The sequence below is a fragment of the Neofelis nebulosa genome, chromosome 1 (genome assembly GCF_028018385.1).
Source record: "Neofelis nebulosa isolate mNeoNeb1 chromosome 1, mNeoNeb1.pri, whole genome shotgun sequence".
In the NCBI taxonomy this organism is placed as follows: Eukaryota; Metazoa; Chordata; class Mammalia; order Carnivora; family Felidae; genus Neofelis; species Neofelis nebulosa.
In genome coordinates, this window is record NC_080782.1 from 178,545,953 (window position 1) to 178,573,326 (window position 27,374).

The 27,374-nt window shown below is 41.2% G+C and overlaps 1 protein-coding gene across 2 annotated transcripts in view; it reads right to left on the minus strand.

Moving 5' to 3' along the window:
• GPC6 (glypican 6) overlaps positions 1-17,914 on the minus strand; it is a 1,126,333-nt gene extending 1,108,419 nt beyond the window's left edge. For both annotated transcript variants that reach the window (XM_058681995.1, XM_058681985.1), the window contains exon 1: positions 17,755-17,914. In XM_058681995.1, the coding sequence (XP_058537978.1) occupies positions 17,755-17,914 (160 nt within the window). The remainder of the gene's footprint in view (positions 1-17,754) is intronic.
• Between the last annotated feature and the right edge of the window lie 9,460 nt (positions 17,915-27,374).

Consider the following 27,374-nt stretch of genomic DNA (forward strand, 5'->3'; position numbering starts at 1 on the left):
TAACTTCTCTAATCTTTTCAGGCATTTGAAAATTGCTGTCAGTGATAGCTAAAATATGCCACATTTTGAAAAAACATTTTGATAGACATATACCTATATATAGTAGGTGCTTCCCTGAGAGAAACAGTAGGCTTTAAAACAAAGTGAAGGCAACAAACTGCAGGACCCACACAATAAACTCCGGTCTATATGTCCATGAATTGATTTCCACTGGCTTTACCTAATAGGATTTATCAGCTACAATCTTTCAAAGAAAACATAAGGGTGTCTTCATGTTACATCATTTAATTTTGATCTTACTTAACGTTGTCTTTAAGTGAGGCCTGGTCCAAAAAAAAAAAAAAAAAAAAAAAGTCTCTTATTATGTCCAATCAAGGAGTGGTCAGTTATTTATTGAATACCTACTGTGCTTAAGCACTGTGCTCTGGAAAGGACAAATACATACTTAAGTGCCATCAGCTACCACATATTACGTAGGCAATTTTGGGAAACAAAAATTAAGTGATCAATTTTAAATGATTTAAGACAACAACTTAAGGAGTCAGGAGATGGCGGGGGCACTGGGTGGCTCAGCAGGTTAAGCATCCAACTCTAGATTTCAGCTCAGATCACGATCTAACAGTTCATGAGATAGAGCTGAACATCAGCCTGTGTGCTGACAGCATGGAGCCTGCTTGGGATTCTCTCTCTCCTTCCCTGTCTCTCCTTGGCTTGCTCTCCCTCTCTGTCTCTCACAAAACTAAACAAATAAACATTAAAAAGAGTCAGGAGATCGCAATTTGATTAATTACCAAACCAACAGACAAATACTACACAAGCATGGCTAGAAGGAGAAAAGAGGAACTGGGTAATAGGGCAATTTCGTGAAGAATAATTTGAGCTAAACTGCTTTTTAGTTGGTAGAGAAAGCTGGAAAGGACAGACCAAGCACTGTCATGAGTATTGGCAAGTGCAATGAGACACAGAAAGAAGAGTAAGTTTAGTGAAAAAGGTTTCCTGAGACAGAACTTTCTAGAGGAAGGGTGCTTGACACGAGGTCAGTAAGTAGTTTTAGTTCTTGAATGTCAAACCAAGATGGTTGAAATTTATTCTCAAGCTATTGGAGAACGAAGTTGACTTTGATGGTTTGAGGCTTAAACCTGAAGCCAGTGGTTCTCAAAGTGTGGCCTAGATACCTTCAGCTTCAGCATTGCCAGGGCAGTGAGCTCCATCTCAGATCTACCAAATCAGAAACTCCCAGAAGGGGACCCAGCAGCCCACAGTGGAATAAGCCTTCTGGATAATTCTGATGTACACTCAAGTCTGAGAACCCCTGCTTTAAGGAAAGTAAAATAAAGCCATGTATCAGATACATCATTCTTGAGGACAGTATGCACAACAGGAACCTATGAGAACAGCATAAAAGAGAAGTTTCACAGTCAGCTCCAAGAAGACCAAAAAGAAGAGAAAGAACATGTTTTTAAAAGATTTGCTATTTGACACTTACCAGCATTTCAAGATCACCTTTTAACGTTCTATAAGAGCTTCTCTCTCAGAAGCTTATCATAAAAGGAAATTAAAAATGACTAAGTCTTACAGCGGGGATTACAGCCTACTAGGTTTCTCTCCTCTTCTGAATAAGACATAGGAAGATTTCTCATCACGATACATGTGTCAGGAGGGAATTGGGAAAAGGAGAGCTAACATTTCCTGGAGACTTCTCTCTGTCAGTCTGTTCACACGCATTATGTGATTTAATCCTCACAAAGAACATCATGAGCCAGGCTATCTTACTGTCCCTTTATATGCATGAGGACACTGGGGTTCAAGGAGGTGAAGAAAACTTCAAAATAACCAATGAGTAAGCACAAAACAAGGAACTAAGTCCTTTTGCTCCTATATGATGCCATCTGCCAGAAATCCCGAAGATTCCCACATAAACAAAGAACTGATGTCATTTCCAGTTCACCTGATAATGTAGAGATGCCTCAGAAGTTTCCATATTGTGTGTGTAATGAGGATAATATTCTGCAAATATTTCACTGGCTTGATTTGGTCTGCCCCTCAATATATTCTATATATTGTCTCCACCTCCAAAGCTATGAATGTCTGCTCTCTGACCTCTTTTGGTGACAAGTCTCCAAGCCTGGATAAAGGGCTTAAGGTCCAGCCAGAAAGAGGACAGGTAGCAAACCCACCCCTGCCCCGGGGATCTATATGAAGAAGGGAGGTTCTCCACATTTCCCGGTTTCTCCTCTCGGAGCTTCCCACCAGCACAGGAAAGCCACAGAGAAGAGGGATTCCTAGCGCTAAGTGTTTCGGAATCTGTAAAGAGACTGCCTGGTGGACTGCTGGCAAAGATGTTCAGAGGGAGGGCTACACCCACACCTGGGGGGTGTGGGGGGGGGAGGGCACAGGTCTGGCCCAGTGGTCTCCAGCGCCCTCCTGCGTAGATTCAGAATGCCACTGAGTTGCAGACCAGAAAGCGTGTCACGCTCCCACCATAGAAGATGATCAAAGCTCTAGAAGCCAGGTGAGGAATAAACCAGTGATTCAGGAGGGCTACGGGGCCAGAAAAATCCAACATCAGGGTGAGTATTCCAGGAAATGGGGCTACCAGTTCCTTCCCAAGTTGCACAAGAGCAGATCACATGGCAGGCCAACCCCAAACGTTAGCAGTGCCTACAGGCCAGGCTTAGCCCTGGAGATGGGAGGAGCCCATAGAAACTCACTCTTCCCCTTTCTTCCCTTGTTACTCCCCACCCTCATCAAGGGATTGATCTTCTTATCTATTATTTGTTATGTGAGGAACACGTATATAGCCTTTATTGTATGCCAGCCGCTTTTCTAAGAGCTTCATAAATGTTACTTCATTTAATACAATCACAACGATGAGTGGTAGGGACTCTGTGTTATTATCCCTGTTCACGGACAAAATAGAGGCAGGGACAGGTTCAAAAGAGCTAAGCGGTAGAGCCGGGAGTCAAAGCCAGTCTCTGCTTAACCACAGCGCCAGAGCAAGCTTCCCACACGTTGTTACCTAGAAGAGCTAAACTAACCACACTAAATTTTAAATATTAGACCATGCTAATACTTTTTTTCTCATGGGTTATGTGAGTGCACAAGAGAGGGAGTAGGAGGAAGAAGAGGAACAAAAAGGGAAGGAATTACGCGTCTAGTCACATCACCTGTTCACTGTAGCGTTTCAAGTTACGCGTATTTTCAACTTTGGGGGGAAATGGTGGCAGTTCACATACTTCCTAAGGGTCCCTCCAAAAGCTTCAAAACAGGTCAGTTCCTGGAGTGTGGGGTGAGGACTCATTGGCATGGCTGTTCTGCTCTTACCTCGCAGTTACCACTGGAAAGCTCAAATACAAGCACTGCTTGGACCTAAGTGAAATCAAAAGACATGCTATTTCTCTAATTTTTTATTTTTTGAAATGTTTATTTATTTAGTTTGAGTAAAAGAGAGAGAGAGAGTGCACCTATGAGAGAGGGGAGGGGCTGAGATAGAGGGAGAATCCCAAGCAGGCTCCACGCTGTCAGCACAGATCTCGATGCAGGGCTCGAACTCATGAACCGTGAGATCATGACCTGAGCCAAAACCAGGAGTCAGATGCTTAACCGACTGAGCCACACCCAGGCACCCCTACTTCTTTTGAAGAAAAGAAATTTTTATTTTTTAAAAAGGAAAAACGTCCAATTCGACAAGTGTCCCTCAGTTATGTCTTTTTCCTCAAAAGTCCACAAGAAATGCTACCCTTCTTCAACAGACCAAAGCTTCGTTTAAAGGCCTTCAAGGACACTGTGCGGGGAAGGCATAGCTCTCCTTCAGGAACATCTCATACCCTAACCAACAGAAAAACAGAACTAACACCCGAAATAATAGAAAGGCAAAACAAAGGGAGACTGGATAGAATTCTAAAAGGCGAACGCACTGTTTGCAGCATATTTCTGAAATGTTTAGGATGAAAACAAACTTAAAATAAGTATCAGGACTTTTAGAGGCTTCATGGGGTTCCATTAATTATTTTTTTCTCCCTGATGAGATATCACCAAATGGGCCCCTACTAATGGTGACACGATCCCGGTTCCTGATGAGCAGGAACATGGGGACACACAGCCCAGTAACGTTGGTTGGGCCGACGGTATTGACAAGACTTCACCTGAGATTTGGTTCCATCTTTCAAATCTAACATGCCACCAAATAGGTCCTAGGATACGGTGTTGGTACAATATCTGTAAAAAATGATTCTTTCAGGGAGGAGGGAAAAAAAGAACAGTGCTTTCAATGTTCAGTATCCTTTACATCTGCTGCTCAGCTGGAAACACTGTTAAAAGGCCATTAGAACCTTAAGGTAACAGACCTCCAATGCTATGAAAGCCACAGAGCAATTTGCTGTTTGTGTTAGGAGGATCAGCCCCAGCTACTTCCTTTTCAAAGGCTGAAAACAGCTTCTGTCACGAGCCGTGAAAATCAATTCCACAGTAACAGGGCTGAAATGTGGCTGAAGGTGGTATACCTACGGGCTGGCGCTGCACACCAGAGCCTCCTTCTGGGCATCCGTGGCACCTTCCAGAAGTCCCGGGCAGCGGCTCCCTGGCAGTGCCCGGGAGGTAATGAGCAGCCCGGGGTTTCCAGGAGCCTCCGGGCTTATCTCGTAGGACACTGGTTCTCTCGACTGCTTAATTAGGTTAAAATGGGAATCGAATCGTCGCCCTGCAAGAAGATAGCTTTAGGAACCGTGGATCCGAGAACAGGCTGCTCTCGCTGATTCGTATTCCATCTTTCTATTTTTCCTGATTATAGTAGTTGTGAGAGAGGCTCATTTTTCCCAAATAATACTGTTTCAAAGCCTTTCAGAACACAGAGCATTTACAAACTTTCTTCAAATACAAGGTCACACTTTTGAAAATAAACATTTCAGGGGAATAACGATGGCCTGTCAAGAGTTGTACTTTACCCAAATGAATGGCAAGGAAGGTTAAAATTCACTTTAAAATGCGTATAGGTTTTTCAGTTGCAGGAATTTGTCATTCCGGTTATAAAATGCAACCTTAGTTACCACACAGAATTAAGATCATTACAACCTGTATTTTTATATATAGTCAACCCTTGGAGAAACTGAAAACCTTTCTATAATTTACTATGTTCTGGATAAGAATAAACTGCCACTCTTAAATCATAGCAATCGGCCTACATTTTCGCATGTAACTTCTTGTAATAATATTTATCTGTACATCAATAACCCCAGGCTGAGAAATTGATTCGAAGTTAATCTGTTAAATTAATATAACAACAAAATGAAAAAGTATAATTTCATGGAATTTTTTGCTGTGAATCTATGATGCACTTGAATTGCTATTTCAACTGGAATTTCAGTGTGATTATATGTATTCTTGACTAAAGAAAAAAATGGATTTATATAATTTCGTGTCTATTCTTTTTTTTTTTATTTTAAACGTTTTTTATTTATTTTTGGGACAGAGAGAGACAGAGCATGAACGGGGGAGGGGCAGAGAGAGAGGGAGACACAGAATCGGAAACAGGCTCCAGGCTCCGAGCCATCAGCCCAGAGCCTGATGCGGGGCTCGAACTCACGGACCGCGAGATCGTGACCTGGCTGAAGTCGGACGCTCAACCGACTGCGCCACCCAGGCGCCCCGACGAGTCTATTGTTCAAAACACATAAGGATCTATGATTTTATGAAACCTTCAAGTTATTTTTTTAAAGAAGGGAAGGGAGTCATTGAAAAGGAATTATCCATAATAATTTTGTTGTTGATGACATAAGATTTGCCATTTGTAACCTATTTTATATTCAATTGAAACTGACCTTTTTTTATGAGAGCCATGTGGTAATATAAGTGAAATGAATATATTCTTTATTGCAGTCATATAAAAACTGGCCTATGCTTTTAACGTAGTACTTGACCTCCTGATGTCTAAATACCCCCAAGTCTGTGAAAGAATATTAAATAAGACACCACATAATCAAATGAGTTGTAAAAGTACAATAAAAGCCTTTCACACATTAGCACTTGATAATGTAAAAGTAAGAGTAAACTATGTTACCTAAGTTCAATATAAATATATAGCTAGAGGAAAAGCTGTAATAGATCAAGGAGTGCTCAGAATCCTACATTTCCAAATTATTAATACCTTATTTTCCAAATAGAGCTCCCAATATGTCAAAGATCATTTAAATTCTTCAAAACCATTTGTTAAACCTCTTGCTGTAAAAAAGGAAAAAAAGATGCTGGGCATATTAAGTTTCATCATTTTTAAGTTTTAAAAACTCCCAATCATTGGGATTTAGAAGAAAATAGGATAAGCAAACAGCTAAAGTATGGGAAAAAGTATTTTCTTGCTTTTTCAGGAAAAAGTTAAGTCCTGCCATTTAAAAATCCCTATAAATCTAAAAGCATAGAAGCAAGTTCATTTCAAAGGTGCAACTGACTTCGAGCTACTCTGACCCATTAAGAAAATAATTGAAAATTATTCATTTTAAAAAGCAGACCTCAAAGTACTTTCTTTGCAAAGAAAATACTTGCCTCAACCTTACTGCAACCTTAAGAGGAAACACCTCCAGTTCTCTGAAATCCAGCTGAGGAGCACTAGCCCTTGCTAATCTCAGCTGTCCTGGGGACACAAAAGAGGAAGCCAATTTCTCAAGAAATCCAAGAACTGTAATAAGGAGCAAACACACCAGCCAATCAAGCCTACAGAACACAGGTGTGCATGCCCTGAATGTATTATGCTACATCTTTAATTGAATGTGTATAAAAATGAAGACTGACCAGCTCTAAACGTAGTCTCCTTGCATAAGAGTCTAGAGGTCAAGAAAAAATGGCTAGATCTGCATTTAGTCCAGGAAAAACAGCTCAAAGAAGGAGCAAGGAAACAGAATCACTCTTCCCCAAAAATCTTCTGAATAGGAACCTCCCCAAAGAAACGAGCCATACCCAAAGAGAGCCTGTCACATTAGCAAAGAACAACTGGGATCCTACAGTAAAAAAAAAAAAAAAAAAAAAAAAAAAAAAAAACCTGAAAATGTCAACCAGTTCCCATTTAAAGCAATGTTGTGGTTCTCTCCTACTCAAGCAGATATGCGCCTGCAGCTGAGTTGGGGCCCTTTTGTTCCATGCGTAGGTAGTTCTGGATTGAACCGCTTCAACCACTCTCTTTCCCTTAGTCCCCCTAGTGGCCAAAGTGAGCGTCTGAAAGAAGTCAGAGGCAATGGGGAAGGAGGACGAGTGAAATGCAATTTGAATCAGAGACACTCTGTGGGTTGAGATTCTTAAAATCAAGACGAGAAGTAACAAATCATTGCGCAAATTTGACTGTCTACCCTGACAAAAACCTGTATTTAAAACCACAGTGAATGCACCCAGAGTTTGGTCCCCAGAGACTCGAGATGGTGCCTGGACCAGCATTAGCATCACCTGGGAATCTGTAAAAAATACAAATTACAGGCCTACCCAGGAACAATGAAAACAGAAACTTTGGGGGTGGGGCCGAGGCATTAGTGTTTAACAAGCCCTCCTGTATTTCTGATGTTTGATAAAGTTTATGAAGCACAGCTTTAGCTAACTGCTTCCCTTTCCTGGATGCACATCAGAAATACTAGGGAAAACTGAAAAAGAAAGGAAGAAGGGAGGGAGCAGGCCAGGAAAAAGAGTGCCCTGTCTCAGACCAATTAAATCAGAGGATCTAAAGATGGAGCACAATTTTTGTTGTTGTTGTTGTTGTTGTTTAATGCTACCTCACATGATTCCAGGACAGCCCTGGCTTTTTCCAACTCAAAAGAGCCAGCTGTTAAATTTTCAGGAATTCTGTAAGCTGGTTGTTAAACTGTTAGTGGCTTGAAATCCGTCATGGTGGGAACATAGCACAGAAATTGGCAAATGCTACAAATCAGACCTTCCCACACCCTACCCTCCTGAAAGCCAACTGCTAAACATGTGTCAGTTCACCGCTGGCCAGAGTTGAGAAATACTGGACTCAAGTAAGAACGCCAAATACGTAATTGATTCAGACAATCTGAGTAATTCTTCTCAACTTCTCTATTACCCTCAATTCCTGGGGATTCTTAGGAATATAACCCAAGCAATTCAGTGGCCATATACTTAAGGAAGGTGAACATCAGCCCCTGTCTGAGGGTGTAGCCACGATGGGTCCAAGTCAACAGCCATGATCTTTTCCTTTCTCTTCCAGGCACCAGCACAGGAAGCAATTCTGGAATGAGAGGCTGGGTAAATCTGCTGGGGGACTTCTGAGTTAATCTGTCTCGTCAATGAGGAGATAAACATGGGAAGAAATAGCCCTACTGTGTACCTCTGGGCATCATAATGAAGCTTTGGCTCTTAGTATTCCAGCAGCCATCTTCTTTCTGTAATGGAGCTGACCTGTAGAATGAGGAAAGCAGAGACAAAAGATGGAGAGAACCCAAGACCCTCATGATAGTGTTAACTTCCCACTCTCTCACATGTAGAACTGCTCTGTATTGGAACGTATGTGAAATGATGGCTTTCCCTGATTGTGGAAGACAGCCAATTCAGGATTTTTTGTGACCTGCTGCCAAAAGTATCTTAAATGACACAGATGATTTCAGGCAAGAATTTCAACGGCTTGTCTTCTTTAAACCCTTTTATTGGAACTTCTGACTAGTAGAAGTAAAGTTTTTCAGGTTTTTTTTTTCTTTTTAATGTTGCCTCTTCCCTGCTGACCTCACTCACCCCTTCTTCTCACCTCTTAACCTCGTCTTGGCCCTTGGCATCTCAGGCTTTAGTATCTAAATTAGCCCCCTGGCTATCTTCCTTCCCGCCTCCTGGGCCTTTAATAATCCCTACACTATTCCATCCTGTTTATAGTGCTTGACCAATCTAAAACAATACTTTCATCTTGTCATTTCACTGCCAAGAACCTAGAATGATGACCTACTTCCTGCCACATAAAGGCTAGGGTTTTCAAGGCCCATCAAAAATACAACCCCACTCTATTTGTTCAATATTGCTTCTCACAAATTCTTAATTGATCGCTTTCTGTAGTATCTTCCAAACGTACTACTTTCCTTACAAATTTAACCCCACCCCAAATGCCTTCTTCTTTCATGAGTGTTTGTCAACTGCTACGCATCCTTCAATGTCCCTGTGATGGTTAATTTTGTGTCAGTTTGACCTGCTTAAAGGACACCCAGTTAGCTGGTAAAACATTATCTGTGGGTGTGTCTGTAAGGATGTTATGGGAAGAGATTAGCATGTGATTCAGTAGAAGGAGTGACCAGTGTAAGGAAACATCATTCAATCCTTCACGGCCCAAACAGAACAAAAAGGTGGAGGAAGAACAAATTCCTTGTCACTCTTCTTTAGCTCAGCCATCCATTTCTCCTACATTGGGACATCAGAGCTCCTAGTTCTCCAGCCTTGGAATCTGAGACTTATACCACTACCCCACAGTACTCCACCCCACCCAAGGCCTTCAGCCCCAGACTGACTGACACCTCCACTCTCCTGGGTCTCCAGTTCACATACGGCAGATCATGAGGCTTCTTGGCTTCCATAACCTCTGGAGCTAATTCCTATAATAAATCTTCTCATATGTATACCTAGATCTATATGTGTATCCTATTGCTTTGGTTTCTCTAGAGAACCCTGACTAATATCCTCCAAATTAAATTTTACCCCTTCCTCTCAGCAAGGTCAAAGAACTCTCTTCATTTTGTGATTCCGGTCATTACAACCAGTAACGTATTTGGTACTTATGCCATGGACATAGCATTGTTTAAATATTGGGGAGTGAAGTAACAATTTAATTCTTCATTTTGGTAAAAATTTTAAGTTATTTTTTTTACATTCCCATAGGACAAAAAACCTGTGACTTAAGTTTCGAAATGGCACAGCTGATTACATAGATTTTGAAAACTCTACACTTTCTGAGAGTTAACTCACGACTCACCCCACCCTATTTGGGAAATCTCTCTCTCGGCCACACAACTGTGACTTAAGTTTCAAAGTGGCACAGCTGGTTACATATATTTTGAAAACTCTATACTTTCTGAGTTAACAACTCAAAGTGAACTGTGAGTTAACAACTCACAACTCACCACCCTCCCCCCATTTGGGAAATCTCTCTCAGTCACAATGATACTCTTAACAATCCTATGCTGGTTTAATGATACTGAGTTTTGTCTCCAATAAAAAGCACACATAAACTATGTCAGAGTTATTTACATGGCCTTGTAAACTCAAAAATGTTTCTGGGATGCATGCTGCTCTCTCTTTCACATATACAGAGACTAGTTCGTACTCACTGTCCATCACATAGTACATATCCTATGAATGACTTTTGATTAATTAATGGTCTTTTGGTGATACCAAACTTACCTCTTAAATATTTCTTTTTTTAAAGGAAGTATAATTGACATACAATATTATATAACTTTCAGGTGTACAGCATAGTGATTTGACCTTTGTAGACACTGCAAAATGATCACCTCAGTAAGTCTAGTTACCATCCATTACCCTCCAAAGTTAATACGATACCCTTGACTATATTCCTGATGCAGCATATTACATCCCCAAGACTTATTCCGTAATTGTACATTCGTACTGCTTGATCCCCTTTAACCGTCTTGCCCCCTGCCCCTCCTCCCCTGTGGCCACCACCAATCTGTTTTCTGCATCTAAGAATCTGGTTTCTGTTTTGTTCGTTCGTTTTTTTAGATTCTATATAAGTGACACCACATGGTATCTATCTTTCTCAATCTGACTTACTTCACTCAGCTTCTAAATATTTCTTGAGTCTTTCTACTTCATTCCATTTCCAGGCACTGCTCTAGTTCAAGCTAACATCTCCTCCTCTTCCTGTATCTGCTTTTCCTCCCCTGCAAGCCATCTTTAGAGAGAGACCAAGGTAACATTTCAAATCAAGTCCAATCCTGATTGAAACACTTCTTCAATAGCTTCTCACTGCCCTAGGCTGAAGGCCAAGGTCAGCACTGTGAGCTCCAGGATTTCAGGGCTGATTAAGGAAAGAGACAGGACCATGAGGTGGCAGCCAGACACAGAGAGCGTTATTTGGGTTGCACTTTGACAAGCTGCCTGAGAGGGGAAGTCCCTCATAGCTTGAAGCCTTGTAGACATAACAGAGGGTAGCCACTACCAGAAGGGGAGAAGGCTCAGGAACTCCTGGAGAGGGAAAGGGGATTAAGTATCTAGGCAATGTTGTTCAGCCTTAGAGTGGAGAGGGCAGCAGCTTGGATTTTCGGTTGTTGTTTTGTTTTGTTTGTTTTGGTTTCTTTTAGGCCCCGGGTTCATCCTATAAATGGCTAGCAGGCAGGTGTTACACAGCTTTGCAGGATACACAAAACAGGCAGGCTCTAACTGGTTAAAACTCAATTTCTTTGGGCTGTGTTTAAAACAACCAGATGCATAAAAACTTGACTTCAGCACCCACAGCTTTTAGAGCCAATGGTCCATATCTGTGATGAAAAAGTAAACCATAGGGTCACGCTGCATGGGCCATCTTTGAACACTGTATACAAGCCACAGGCTCTCTGGTCTCTCTCATACCCTTTCTATTCACAGGCTGTTTTCTCCAGCTTCCAAACTCCTCTCATGCTTTCAGGGTCTTCTAACCACACAGGTACTAAGTCCTCCTGAGCCCACTGCCCACTGCTCTTCCTCAAGAAGGCATTCCCTAACCCCACGATTAGATCAGATGCTCCAATTAAATACTGTGTCACAGTGCCGGTATCTCAGCCCTTGATTTTGAGTGGTCCCTTAATTTCCATTTCCCTGCTGTGATTAAAATCCCCTGTGGCCCTATATGCAGCGCCTGGCCCAGTGAATTACACATAGTAGGCATACAAAAAATATTCACTGGATGAGGGGAAAAGAAATGCCTAAAGAAAATACAGAATGAGTTATAAAAATAAATCGACAACCTGGATAACGTGTAAATGTGGAATCAGATTTCTATTTTTCTTTACTAACTGGTGCATTCATTTAAAAAATATTTTTCATCCGAGGTTATTAAAAGCTCTTAAATACTGCCATTCAGGACTACTAGAAATTTTCAACCTTTACCAAGACTTACGGCTATGAAACCTTTTATTTACAAATATGCCATCCCAGGGAGTCCATTACACTTTCAAACAGTATCATGTAAATAACTGAAAATTGAATAATACTAAAGAAATCTATGAAACTATGCAAAGTCGAATTACATGTCAGCTAAAGAATTTAGTAGAGCAGAATTTGGTCTGCAAAGACATATATAAGCACCAAGAATTTAGTAGAGCAGAATTTGGTCTGCAAAGACATATACAAGCATATGAATATAAGAATATTCAGTATTCTGTTTATACTGTCAAGACAGCTGGCCTGGCCAGAAGTCTTTTGAGAGATGTGAATTAAGGGGGAAGAAAGTCTTTTGCAGGCTTAAAATATAAGCTAAGACTAAGCTAATAAATTATTTTATCAACATTTCCCTTCCTACAATTTCTATCCTAAACTCATATTTCTGTACAAATGTAGTGACTGAATTGTAGGTCACTTTGGTTTAAAAGGACTCAATAATTTTGTATTTTGTAAGTGTTCATAAAACTCACCCATAATCGTAAAAGAACATTAGTCACACTCTTACATAAATTACAATGCAATGTTTATACTATAATACTTTAAAGGACATAGTGCTGTATATTTTAAATCACTTTTGATAGCGGCCTACATTTCTACTCACAAGCTATTACCCATGTGGTACAGTTAAAGATGTGAGTTTTATGTAGAAAAGTGTATCAGTCAACTCAAATGAACTCTTGTTCTCAATGATGACATAGTATCCTCTAATTAAATCAGCTAAGATAACTGTTTGCAAGGATCATTCTAAAATTAATTCCCAAATCAAGAGTTTAACGAGTGGCACGCCTAATAGCCCAGAGTTCAGACTGCCTTGATACCTGGAATTAATGCGATTCTTTTAGAAATCTAGTGACTTGGCAAATCATAAAAAAACAAAACACAAAATACATTTGAAGTTCAGCTGACCTCTCACACTGTTCTTCAAAAGAATTTTAAAGACAGCTAACTACAGAGAGGGCAAAGAAATCAGAAATCTATGAAGCAGGCAGTTAACTGGAAATTAAATAATTTATTTCAAACTAGGGTATCTAATGTGTGTGTAAAAGAGTAAGAGTTGCCAAACACTTTTTTTCTGTTTACGTTAATACGATATCTACCTGCAAATCGGAAAAAAAAGGTAGCAATGGCAAATGTATTAAGTTAGTTGGGGGGCGGGGGGAGGTGCAGAGGGAGGGAGGACAGGTTCCCTGAGAAACCCAGCAGAGAAAGGAAAGGACTGTTGTACAAAGACCAGGTGACATGAAGCATTACATATTCTGAAATTTGACAACAATAAAGAAGAACTTAAAAAAGTCACTAGTACATCAGCAGAGTACAAGAGAATATTCTTTCTTAATTTGATTTTGAAATAGATTTTTAGAGTATTGAGATTAATTCATATTAAAGAGATGGGAAAAAGTTTAAAGCTTTCTTTATTATCCACCTGTAGCCGAACTCTCCAAACACCTGCAACACAAAAAGGGACAAAATACTGAGAAAACAACGATACTTCTTTCCTAATCAGTGGAGATAAGCTTCCCTCCTCCCACTACCCTATGATAACTTCCTACAGCAAACTTTGTTGCACTAACCGCTAGGTCCAGAATGATGAAAAATACCAACACACGTTCTTTAGTTTCCATCTTTTATGTAACTACATAGATACAATTAAAAAATCAGGGAAATGCATACACACACATACAATTTAGTGATGGCAGCATGGCCAATTCCGGAGAACATAAAATTCAAATTCAAAGCGATTTTGAAAAATTGTTGATGTTGCAAGTAAACAGGAAACTATTCAGCATGAACTATAAGGCAATACACCTGGTGACTGGTAACACCAGGCTATATATACCTATTGGTCAGGAAAGAACTGATTTTGCACACACTCGTTCAACAAATGCGGAATGGCAGTGGGCAGGATTAAGTCTATGACTCCAGTACCTGGAGACTGATGGCCTGGGTTGCAACTCTAGCCTCACCGCTTTCTAGCTGAGTCATCCTTGGGCAAGTTAATTAAGTTTCTGTGTTGCTCAGTCTTTCCATCTATAAAATGGGGATAATGATGATATCTACAAAATTACCAAAAGGAGTCAATAAGGCAATGTTTAATGTTTTTAGAAGCAGGTAATATTTAAACAGGGGCTGGGCACATAGTAATTTCTACATGAGGGATTGTTAAATACGACTGCATTAGATAACTAATGGAAAAAGTAAACATGTAGGCCAATAAGTCACCACTAGTCAGCTCCAAGGGGTTATAATTAACGACTCCAAGAAGGCTCAAGACATAAAATAGTGGCCCAGTAAGCATAAAACAGCATTCCCTGAATTGCCCGGTCTTTGAAGCAGATGTTCTTTTCAGTTCTTGAGTTCTTTTAGGAGTTTAGAGCCATCAAGAGGAGTCGGGTTGGGAAAATGAGATGACATTATGGACGCTCAAAGAAAGACTGGAATGTTTCATATCTACCTTTGATCAAAACAACACTCCTAACAAAGAACTTGACCCACTCACTGCTCAATCCCTTCCCAGAAGACAGAACAGGAGAAAATAAGCAAGCACACTGGGAAGACTTTGGGCTAGTTATCTGGAAATATTTCGATACCACAAGAATTACGAAGTATCAGAATGGATGCTGAGAGGGGCTCGCGAATCTTCCCCTTTGGAGGTTTTTCAAACAGGACAGATAGTCTATCTGATCTGCCTGGGATGGCTTAAAATCAGCACTGAGTGAAGATTGATGGTGCAAACTGGCCCTTAAAGGCCTCCCACGCACTCTCTGAGAGTATAACTTTATATATTACCCATCACAGCCCCTCATCTATTGAGTTTGAAGAACTCCCTTTTATCCTAGAATAGAAAAGGGCAACACTATTTCACAATTGTGAGTTCTGAGTAAAACTTTAATAATGTCATGATGAAGCATAATGTCCTTATTACTTCTCAGTTATTTTACCAGGCAAACTACCTGCAAATATCTTTCAATTAGAAACAGCCCTCATGAATCTAAATTATGAACAGCAGTTCCTTTAAATTCATGTTCCCTGGCAGACTAATGGCATATGCCATTTCTCAGGCAAACCCTTAAAAGTCCAAACAAGGCAAAGGATGAAAAGGGAGTTTAAAGAAAGGATAACCACCATACACTAGATAATGAAATGTAAATAGTATCAGAACTAGGGAAGAGCCAAAGAGTGTTTTTCTTTAATAATGGGACATATTTCCTCCGTGGTTATTCCAACAACAACATGTAGCATTGAGTAATTCATGCTGAATATATATGTGAATATATATATATATATATATATATATATATATATATACACACACACACACACACACATACATACACACACACAATTATCTTTTAATTCATGTGTTTTCCTATCACATGTGCCTCTGACCCCACAGTGACCTCTATCTTGACCATTTCTACCAGCATCAAAGCACATCAGGGTTAGGGCAAAGTCAACAGTACCCTTTAGTCCTAGAAAGTGAGTTTAACAAAAGTGCACGTTTCAGAATTTAATAGCTAATTAGTGAGCACTGTAATTGTCAGGAGGTGGAGGGGGAAGAAAAAAACAAAAAGCCCTGTAGTTAAAAAATCTCCTGAAGGATTTATTTTAACCACTGGAAATGTTCTCAGGAAAGTAAATGGGGAGTACAGAAACTATTTACACTGAAAACCTTCACTTTGATATTAAGGAGCTTTGCGTCATGCCAAGGATGAAGTGCAGTCCCCTGAAAGTCCCATAATCCACTAAAGAATACCGAAACAATTTAAAAATACTGAACTATTTTCTTCTCTGAGATATCATATCTGAAATCATGCTGGGAAATATCTGTGTGTTTAAAAGATACACTTTGAAAAAGCCCAGATTAGAGGAGAAAAAGTTCCTCGAAGAAGTGAGCCACGCTATAAAACCTTTTAAAAGTTGAATTCCCTGAGATTTGGGGAGGAGAAAAAAGCAAAGCTGATCCTTATCAATTAATTAAAAAGAATGAAATAACAGTAGACAAAGGGGAAGGAGAGTTAAGAAACTTAAGGAGCTGTGGGGGCAGTCGCTCTCCATTCACTGATTAACAAATTAAGGAGTTCTGGAAAAGGGAGAAGAAGTGACAGGGATAGAAGAGTGGACTTATAATTCACCACAGGTTCCGCCTCCGACTCACCAGAGGCTGGCTACGTCTGGCTCAGAATTGAAAAAGGCTCCCGGTACATAATGCTCGGCGCTGTTGGCGTGTGTATGGGCTATCTCCACTCACCCCCCCCCCCCCATGCTTCAATTTATATAAATGTGTTCATTTCGGTAAAAGTGCAAACCTTCCCTCGCAGGGTGTGCAGATCAACCGTAATAAAACACCAATTCCATTACGTATAGAAACGGGGATGTTTTAAGATCTCTGCAAAGAGCTTTGCCCTCATCGACCAGCTCTTTGGCAACATGCAGGGAGGCTGGTGGAGATTTAGCGTTTTGATTTGACCATCCGAGGTCACTGAGGACTTCAACCGCCGGGTGTGAGCGGCCCGCGCCCTCGCAGCATCTCCCGGCCTCTCTCAGCCTCCCTCAGCTGTGCTGCCTCGCAGCCACAGGATTATCTCTCCCCGACACGTTTCATTCACAGAGCCCCGGAGAAGCTCCGAGTCGGTTGGAGCTAAGAGCCGGAAAACACGCACTCGGGCTGCTGCACAAGTTGTTGGAGACCGAGTGCTCCGCACACGCCGGCGCCGAGGTAGGGGGTGGGGGCTCCCGGTGCAGGAATGCTAGTGGCCCGGCCGGCGGGCCACCCAGGGCCCGCGGACCCTGGGACAAACCCACCGGCGAGCCACCCGCCTAAGTTGGCGCGGCTTCTGAGAACAGGCGGGCGGCCGAGACCGCGCTCGCGTCCGGCCGCCGTGCCGGGGGTGTCCCCCGAACCACTAGTGACCAACCGCAATCTGGAAAGCACTGAGGACCCGTAACGCGAAAGCCCGCCCCAAGCCCGAAACCGGCAGCCCGAGAACTCCCCAAACCGGCCCGGAACTGCCGACGTGCGGAGGCCGGGTCCCCCGGTGGGGTCCCCTCGCCTCGCCCGCCCCCCGGCCCCGGGCGCCGTGCGCTCTGCCTCCCGGAAGGATCCGGTGAGCGGAGCGAGCGGCGAGGGGAGCCCTCCGCGACTCTCCACCGCCCCCGCCGGCGCGAGGGCGGGAGTGGGGAAGGCGCCACTCAGACTGTGGCGCTGGGCAAACTGCGGCCGCAGTTCTTCCAAGTTTGCCTGAGCGAGAGGCGCGGGGTGGGCGCCCCGCTCGGCGACCTGCCCTCGCGCCACGGCCGCCCCCGGGCGTCCCGGGCTTCCAGGCCCGCTCGGCCGGAGCCCGCCGCGAAGGGGGCGCACGGGCGCCGGAGCGGAGGGAGAGCGGGCGGGAGGGAAGGAGGGCGCTCCCGCGTGTGCACACAATGAGGCAGCCGAGACGCACACCTTCCCCGCGGGAACAGCCGCCGGAGCATCCGCCGCCAGGCGCGGAGGCAGGGCGTCCGGGAGAGCCCTGCCGGAAAGTGAACACCCAACAACTCAGCAACAGGGGGAAGGAGGAGGGCGCCGGGCGGCCCGGGGGGACGTGCGGTCGCCCAAGGCTGCAGCCTGCCGGGCCGCGCGCCCGCGCTTACCTGCGATCTCCTGGTAGGGGATGTCCGCCAGGCTGAATCCCTTGGCACCGTACGCCTGGCGGACCTCGCCGCAGCTCCGAGCCTTCACCTCCGCCCTGGCCGGGAGGGACAGCAGCAGCCCGGAGAGGGGAAGAATCACAGCCCCGATCCAGGAAGGCATGGTGCGACGTGCAAATCCAGCTCGGTAAACCCCAGGGCCCGTGCGCTCTTCACCTTGCCCCTCGAGCCGAAAGCCCGCCAGAGCCAGCGGCGCGCTCCTCGCCGCTGCCCAGCGTCACCCCCTTCCGCCAGCCGAGGGGACGAGCCGCGCAGCCCTCTGGACTGCGCTCAGCAAACTTTTATAAGCCAGATGGAGGATGGCAAGCCAACCAGGGCTGGCTGGGAAAACAGCCGCTTTGCTCCTCTAGCCCCCCAGATCGAAAACGGTGCAGTCAAAACGAGAGAGAGAGGAGGCAGAGGAATGTTTAAAAAACCACCATGGGGGTTCAGAGCTGCGATCCGACTTCCGAGCCGCAGAATCCTAGAGCGCTGCGAGCTCGGCTCGCCCGAGGGTGCAGCGAAGGTGGGAACGCGCGCCGGCTCTCCCGGGGAGGGAGGAGGCGGACAGGCGAGCGCGAGTGTGTGTGTGTGTGAGCGCGTGTGTGCCGGGCCGAGCGCGGGGTTCTTGGGGACGCGTGTGCGTGGAGGTATGTGTTGGGGATATACTGGATCCAGGGGAAACCTCAGCTTCACACAGGCTGAGGGAGCCTGTGAGAGTCCTCCTGAAATAGGAAGAGAGAAATCCCGGAGACAGACACTGGAGGCTAGAGGGAAGGAGAAAGGAGGGGAGAGGGAGAAACGTGCTACACGGAGCACAGCCGAAATTCAGAGGCAGAGTCGGAGGCAAAACCTGGACTGGATCTCTTGCTACTCGGTAGAAGGAAAAGGGGGAAAAGGAAGCGGTTCTATTTTCTCACTCCCTTCACATCCTTGATACTGATCTCAAACGCTTCCTGTAATGACCGAAGTAAGTGATCTAGAAAGATAAAGTATTTTAAGTCATTGGGATATTTGTTATTAAGCCATGCTTTTGTGGACTTAAAGGACAACGCAATTCCAGTTGTTGCTCTAAATATGAGCAACAATTTATGACCTACTGAAACACAAAGCCCGCGTAGAAATAAACATACAGAGGAACCCCTGAGCTTCAGAGCACAACCATCGCTGTAATTAATTGCCTCATTTCTGTTTGGCTTTGTGTTTATTTTCTAAAGACAGTTTGTGCACACCGAGACCAGTAGTTTTGTTTTTTGTTTTTTTTAATTGTTTTGGTTTGGGACTCAAAATTTCACCCTTTTTAATTTCAAATACTACACAATCTTGGATCAGAAATCATTATGCTTATATCTCTAGTGTGTGGAGGAACAGGAAAGCCAAGAAAAAGAAACACAGCAGGGAAGCAATGGGAAACCGAGAGGGTAGGAGTCCGTGGGCTGCACGTAGGAAGGTACTGGGGAGGGAAGTGACTTCTTCCTTCCTTCTCCCCAATCTCATATACTGGGCTCAACATTTTCTTCCAAGTTGACAGAATTCTGAACTGGGGAATCAATTAATTCTTCCCGTCTTACACTCAAGTTTTGTGAAATGGGATAAAAATGAAAATTCAGGGTAGGTTAATTTCTTGACTCTTTTATGTTAATTCACTCTGCTAACCAAAAGCTGGTATGGAGCCCCAAAACTCCTGCAACTACTAAGGTAATTAAAGCCAAGACAAAAGAAAAAAAAAAGATAATGCTTACACACTTGTGAAGCCAAATGTGATTAGATCAACACATTACTCAAAAATTACTATAGGCTAGTGTGTAATTGTATGGAGCGCACCTATAAAGCTACACATGAAGATGTTTTTTCTGATGATGGCTGTTAATGACCAGAATGACTCATGAAATTTAAGTCCTTCTGTTTTCTATTTGTTATCATCACAACACATTAGGTACATCTTCCTCTCTTTGATTAATTCCTCATTTCTTACTCCACCAAAAAGGCTCTCAAGTTCCAACCTCATTTATGCCATGGAAATGCTTAAAAATGTAAAGCCGACTTGTTTACAAATTGACTTTCTCGTCTTCAAAACCCCATATCTAAACATTTCTTTCTGAAAGCAATGGTCACATACGTGTTTTTCTCCTAAAATTTTGGCGCAATTTTTGTCTTCATGATGTTGTGCTAACTCGCTGACCCTTAGGTCACTGAACTGATTTTCCTCAACTTGTAAAATCGAGATGAGAACAAAATATAGTCTAGTGTCTTTGTGGGCAAAGGATAAGACGATATGAATAGAAATTTCTGTAACCAAGTCATTATTTCTGTGATATTTGACATGATTTCATTCAAACTTCACTTTCTATCATAGCCAGATGATAGGTATCGTCCGCTCCTGAGGAAGAGGTAAATAGACAGTTACCTGTACCCTATCATCTCATTTTCATTTACCCTGACCCTAGCAGTAAATAGCAGATGATGCAATAAAAAGAATGTTTGAGGTGGAGGAAGGGTGGGTAAAAACACAGTATATGTGGTTTAAATTATTTAAAAATCAATGAATCATTAAGTATTCAATGAGCATTCAATGCAACTACACAGAACTAGGTTATTGTACATAAGGAATTATAACTTAATCAAGCATAAATAAATCACTTTAATCCCATCAGGAGGATGAAACAACGTAGAGTAGGTTTGTGAATGCCAGTCAGACCAAAGAATTAAGTAACCTGCCTTACAGGTGTTCTCAACCCCTACATGGTCCACTTGTTGGGTAATGCAGCACTTTTGACGTGGTGGAAGAGGCAAAGTCCAACTTTCCAGCTAAGGGCAACAGCACAGCCTAGATGAGGTATTGGAATGAGTACTGAATGACGTGGAAGTTCATAGAAAAAGCCTAACTAGAAAGAAAAGAGCTCATATTAGGGAGAAGCTGGCATTTGGTCTATACCGAAACAAAAGGTTAGCTGAAGGACTTAAGCTCTCGCAGTAGAGTTTACATTGTATATAATAAGAAAAAAGGGCATTGAAGAACATCAATCCAGAGGAAGCAAGCACATAGAAGCAAAAGAAAGGTAAGAAAGAGAAACACATAGAGCTCTGCCATAAAGGTAAAGCTTTCAAGTGGTTGAGACCAGAACAGGAAGGAGGGTAGCGGATAGAAAGAAGGTGAAGGTAAATTTTCCCAGAAGGATTAGCATGATTTGGTCTTTGGTTCAACACACGCACATGTGCGTGCGTGCACACACACACACACACACACAATAAGGAAGACATTTTAAAATTGTGAGTCTCGTTGAGAAAATATGGTATATTTATTAAGACAATAAGATTCTTGTTTATGGAGTGTTTTCACACCCCAGCTGTTTTTCACAACCCCTTTGGGGCATAAGATGAATGGAACCTCACAGACTTTGAGTTGTAGGGGAAAAGGACTAAGTCTCAAGAAGCAGCCATAGTTAGTAAGCAAACAGAGCAGCCCATGGCCTACTCCACAGTCAAGGGCTCTTCCTTCTTCCCCTAAGTCTGATTGCATCTGGGGGCATTGTGCTAGCACCAAGAGATGAATCACAATTGGCCTAAGCCAGCCATGGCAATCCTTTCCCTTTTCTATTAAATACTTCAGAGATTGGCATAAGACCAATTTCTGGTGAATGAGATGTAAGGAAATTTCTGGGAAACATTATTTTCCCTGATTAAAGGCAAGAACTATAGGAGCAGAAAGGTCTTTTTATCTTAGCCTCCTGCCTTCTTAGAGCTAATTGACCATCTTGTGACTAGGAGACAAGACACTGCTAACAGGCAAAGAACAGAGGATGGAAAGAACCTAGATTTTTTTTAAAATTTCCTATTTGTTTCACCAAACCAGCCCTGGGACTGCCAACCTCTGAACTTCTTGTTAAATAATTCATAAATATCTTTGTAGTGCCACCACAAATGCCACTATCGGTTGGTTATTCTGCTATTTACAAATAAAAGCAATATAAATGTATAGAGAAAACTAAGGGAAGAATAAGAGAAGTGAAGGCAAGAGAGAGGGGTTAGTTGCAAACGTAAGAAAAGAACAAAATTAGGTAGCCCCATGACGTCCATGTTAGATTTTCAGTCATGAAGCAAATTGTGGTAGACATCAAGGACAGGGAAGGCAGAGAAAATGGTACTTGGATAATGATAAAGAGCCTTACTGGAAACTTCAACAGAAACATTTTAATAAAACAATGGGGTGGATGCCAGACCACATGGAATTGTATATGAAGTGGATGGAGAGAATATGGAAACATCAAGGTATAACTAATTTCAATGTGGTAGCTCCATGTGGAAGAGGGGGGCAGGGTCATCAGGGAATGCTTTCCAGAAGAAGCTTCTAAGACTGCAAGGAAGAAAGAGACTAGACATGGTAAGAGATTGAAATTCAGTATGATACGATTTGTAGGATAATTTTTAACATTTCTCTGTTTTATTTGCATTTTGTAAGTTTTCTACAGTAAATATAAGTTCTTCTTTATGATGAAAAAGACATTATTTTGCAATAAATATGTCACACTTTCAACAAATGCAAATAACACTTGTGGTCATGTTTTATACAGTAAAGGGGTCTTACCATTATCTCATATATGGAAAACAAATAGATGTTAATACTTTTCTCAGTAAGATAACAACCTCGTGGTATGAAAGTTCTTGTTAATTTTTGAAAGCCTTGAATTTAAATAAAAAGACACGGAGTTCCTGGGTGACTCAGTTGGTTAAGCACCCAACTTCGGCTTAGGTCATGGTCTCACGGTTCGAGGGTCGAGCCCCGCATAGGGCTCTGTGCTGACAGCTCAGAGCCTGGAGCCTGTTTCAAATACTGTGTCTCCCTCTCTCTTTCTGCCCCTCCCCCGCTTGTGTGCTCTCTCTTCTCTCTCTCTCTCTCTCTCTCTCTCTCAAAAATAAACATTTAAATAAATAAAATAAAAATTTTTAAAAAGACACAGTTGCAGAATTTACTATTCTTTTGCTCATTTATACCAATGCATGAATGAGAAACAGCATGAATTTTAGGGTTTTTTTTTTCTTTTGTGCATTTAGATCAAGCAGGACCAATAATTTCAAATGAAATCCCATGAAAACAAGAGAATGGTTTTCAAGTGTCTATTCCACATCTTCGCTTGGCACAAATCAAAATCACTTAGTTAACCTGCCTCTTGAAAAACAGAGCCTATAATGAAAAAGCTGTCAGAAATTTAACAGTAGCTTGCCTGGTGCCTGGATAATGGGAAGGTTGCTGAGTTAACAGGGAAAGAAAAGGTAAACTTGGGTGAATAATGACCAAAAATGGTGGTGAAAATGATGTGGGATTTTTTGTTTTGTTTTTTTGCCAAGGTTTGTACCCAACCAAATTGTAATAATGCATTTAACATTTATGGAGCGTTAAGAGTACACCCAGTATTAATATAAACCAATTAAAATTATATCTTTAGGGCAGATGAGGACCAGCTGGGTTGCTAATGATCTCTTGGGGAAAGCCAAACACTGAGGGACAACAGATTTTTCTTGTCTTACGATATTCTTCAAATGTGGCCAGAGCTGTTTGGGTTCAGTGGATGGAATTGTGTGATCTGCTTAATCAGAGTTTTGCCTAGTGGTGATGTCAGAGTTTAGGCAAGAGAAATGAAAGAGCTCTAATTATTCAATTATATGTATTTTTCATATATGCTGGAAGAATAGACAATGAAAGTATTTCATACATTCTTAGGCATTACTCATATTTACTTGAAATATTACTGACAATCCTCAAGCAGGTATAAATAGGAAATATGTTAAGACATTACAATGATTTAAAACGCTATTTTCAATTTTTTATATTTATTAATGATCCAGGAACTCAGTCCCTATTGATTCTAAGTGAGATTCATGCCTAGTAATACATCTTAGGTCATAAAGTACATTTAATGTCAAGTAACAAAATATTTACTTTCAAAATTGGTGTTAAGACCACTTTCTGCCTTGGAACAATCTTGGCAAATGTAATACTGGCTAAGCACCATTTTATGCCATCATTAGAAAAGCTTATTGTACATAAGGAAGAGAGTTTCATTTTGACTTTATGGCCCACAATATTAATAGATGCCTTCAATAATGTCATTATTTAAAGCTCACGTGTTTTTGAAGTATTTCCAAATGAGATATGTAAATGTGAGAGTGACACAAATGAAAATCCTATAGCAGATTAATAAACTTGCATTTTTGTAGTTCATAAAAGAGGATCATTTAACCTTGTCTTACTTGTTATAAATTCAGATTTTAATGTTATGAGAGATGATTCTGGAGCTAAGCAGTAATTTGACATACCTAGATTATTGGAACCATACATCTTGGCAGTCGCTTCTCCAGTTCTTTGCTTTTGTGAAAGATGAATGGAGCTGTGCATACTCTTCAGATCATCTGGCACCATAAGCAATGACCTTCTTTTTTTTTTAATTTTAATTCCACTTAGTTAACACAGTGTAATATTAGTTTCAGGTGTACAATATAGCGATTCAACACTTCCATACGTCACCCGGTGCTCATCACAAGGGCCCTCCTTAATCCTCAGCACTTATTTGACCCATCCCCCCACCCACCTCCTCTCTGGTAACCATCTGTAACAAAGACCTTAAGGCAAGTGGAAGAGAACCAGGATTTTTCCACAGGGAAGAGCTTCACATGTTGCCGATTTTCATCAGTGGAATACCTTAATTCTCTTTACTATAATTTCTCAGATTCTAAAAACTCTGGGTTAATTATTATTAATTATCCCAATGTTAAAGAAGCAGTATCACAGACTTGGCTTTGGGAAAAAAATGAATATTTATGAAACCATAAAATAGTGCTGTTGTTGGCTATTTTACTACATACAGGTATCTGCTTTTTTAAACTATCTCTGTAGAATTTCAGTCCTTCTAAGGACACTACTCTGAAGGAACAGGAAAATAATTTTCTGGTTAAGCTTTCCTTTTTTAACCTAATGTCTCCACAAAAGAGGAGCAAAACAAAACAAAACAAAAGTTACTTAGAAAAATAAGCTACCAAATTGTTTAATTGGTTAGAATCAGAAGAAATCCAGGACCATACTTTGATGTGAAATTGCTTTTAACAATGGTAGGTGATCTGAATATTCTAAAATTCAATAATCAACATATTCAAAGCTTTTAATTTGAGGAGTTATCTAATAACAATGATTAAACTTATTTAATTTTATTATAGGTGAGGATAGATACTGGCAAGAAAACAAAAAGGAAATGGAAATTTTAAGTGGATTCTGCCTCATCCACTGGTGCATGTAAGTCAACAAAACTTCTTTGTTGAGGGTTACACCTTAAAGCAGTATTGGTTTTTTTCAGTGGAAAGCTGATGGACAGGGTAGAAGAAATGTTCTTGAGGTCAGGCCGACAAGATACCTTTTCTCTATTCAGTGGCTACAGTCACAAAATATCCCAGTTAAAAACTATCCAAAAACTATCGTTCTTAAGAAAGAGAAGGTAGGAGAAAGCAGCCAGGTTGTACTAAATTATAACTCTACAAAGAAAAACTCACACTCCTAATGGAACCAAGTAAATAGTCCTAATGGGACCAGGTAAATAGTAACATACCAATAACATACCATGAATTTTAAAATTCACTGATAAATTTTACTTTCCCCTTTGACAAAGATTAGGATCATGTTATGAAGAAGACAGACTGACTCCAAAAAACAAAAAATACTGATTCTATGAAATAGTGAATATCATCTCTTAGGCAAGTTACAAGGATAATGTTTTCAATAATAACTCATACTTATATAGCTTTGCAAATTCTACCATTCACCTTCATGGTTAGAATGAATATACATGGACACAGAGGTCCAAAGAAAATTTTCTTCCTCCACTTAGCCATTACTATGAATAATAACTAGAATTTAGCAATAAACTGTGCTTCATACTAAGCCTGGAAAACAACTTCTCAATGTGACCAGACAAATCCTGTAACATATTTTCTATCAATGCTAATATTTTCTCTGAGTTTTATGCGTAAGTGGGTTTTTTTGTTTCTTCTCCTACAAGTACTCACAAATGTGCCCTCACCTCCCATAGAGAGCAAAGTTTCCTAAGCGGTCTGTGACAACACTACACCCAAAGTGTGTCACATTTTAAAAGATCAGTAAACAGTAAGGAAAAGAATAAGAAACCTTTAGGTTTACAGCCTGCATAGCAAATAGAAACTAGCAATAATTTTTAGACCTGTGGTTAAGAAAACAGCATTGATCTTGATCTATGTCGTTTATTGGTAACTCAAAATCTAAACAAACTTAACTCCACTGAATTCCATAAAATATTTACAGCTAACATCCCCCATTCTTTATCAGCTACAAAAAAAGTACAATAGATTTAATTCCATATAAAATATCGTCATTTTATTTTTTACTTGAAGAATATGCCGCTGTTTGTCTTTGGAGTCTGTATTCACTTCTAAGGAATCATTTCTAACACTTGGCTCTATATTAACTTCACACATTTTATTACATTTCAGGGGGAAAGAATTAAATGTGATGGAGTAAACCTAGTGTCTTTTTTAAGTTACTTGGAGAAAAGAAAAAGTCTGAGCTTGGAAGTTGGAAGTTCCATCCGCTAACGATCTGTTTCCAGGGAGGTGTCTGAGGCAAGCAGAGCAGCAGTGGGCACTGTGCCTTCAGTTTTCTCCTGATGTTCATTTGCAATCATAGCCAATCAATGTCGAGGACATTACTAAGCAATCCGGTGCTGTTTGCTTTTAATTGGTAAACTATCTTCCAAAAATAACATCTTTGGGCTTCACAACACCCCAGTCATAGAGCCATTACGGAATGAATGTCTTTACTGTACAAGAGGACCTCTATGAATAATGAATAGGGCTCTATTTTTCCTGGGAAACAGACATGTACCGGCATGTTCGTGGTAATGAACAGTATTGTGAGTGTGCACAGCATAGGATGCTACCTCTGGTCTGACTTCACGGTATTTAAGGAAGTAGAATTTCATCTTTACTTTAAACTTCACAAAAACATAGTTGAATCATGAATCTCCTGAGCGCACATAAAAAGTAATTTTGTGCTGTGCAAAGTGTAACTAAATTTAGATATTTGTGCAAGAGATAGTTCACAAAATAACTAATGAAAAGTGAGATCTAAGATTTCAAAATGATAATGACCTTGGAATGTGTTTAAAACTATTGGACTTTTCCTTTAGGAAGATCATGAAAGGGCTTAATGTATTTTGTAAATTACTTCCATAATGATTTCACTTACAAAGAATATAATTTGCTAGTCTATTTTCATAATGAATGAGAGCTTAATGAATCACACATACTTCACCATTCAACAGAAATATGGGGCATCACAGCCCTGAACTGAAATAGTCATTATAAAAAGCCTTTGGACTTTGGCAAGAAGATTTTAAGTTTGTTTGTTTTTTTTTTTTCTTTCTGTGTTTTGGGCTAAAGCGTGTTCCTGTTCAAGATGATTCAAAGAATGAGTTAACCATCATGAAAAATTATTGTTCATTGCAATTGGTAGCAACTCAAATGGAAAGTTGCATATTTGTATAACGGTTATGAATTTTCACAGG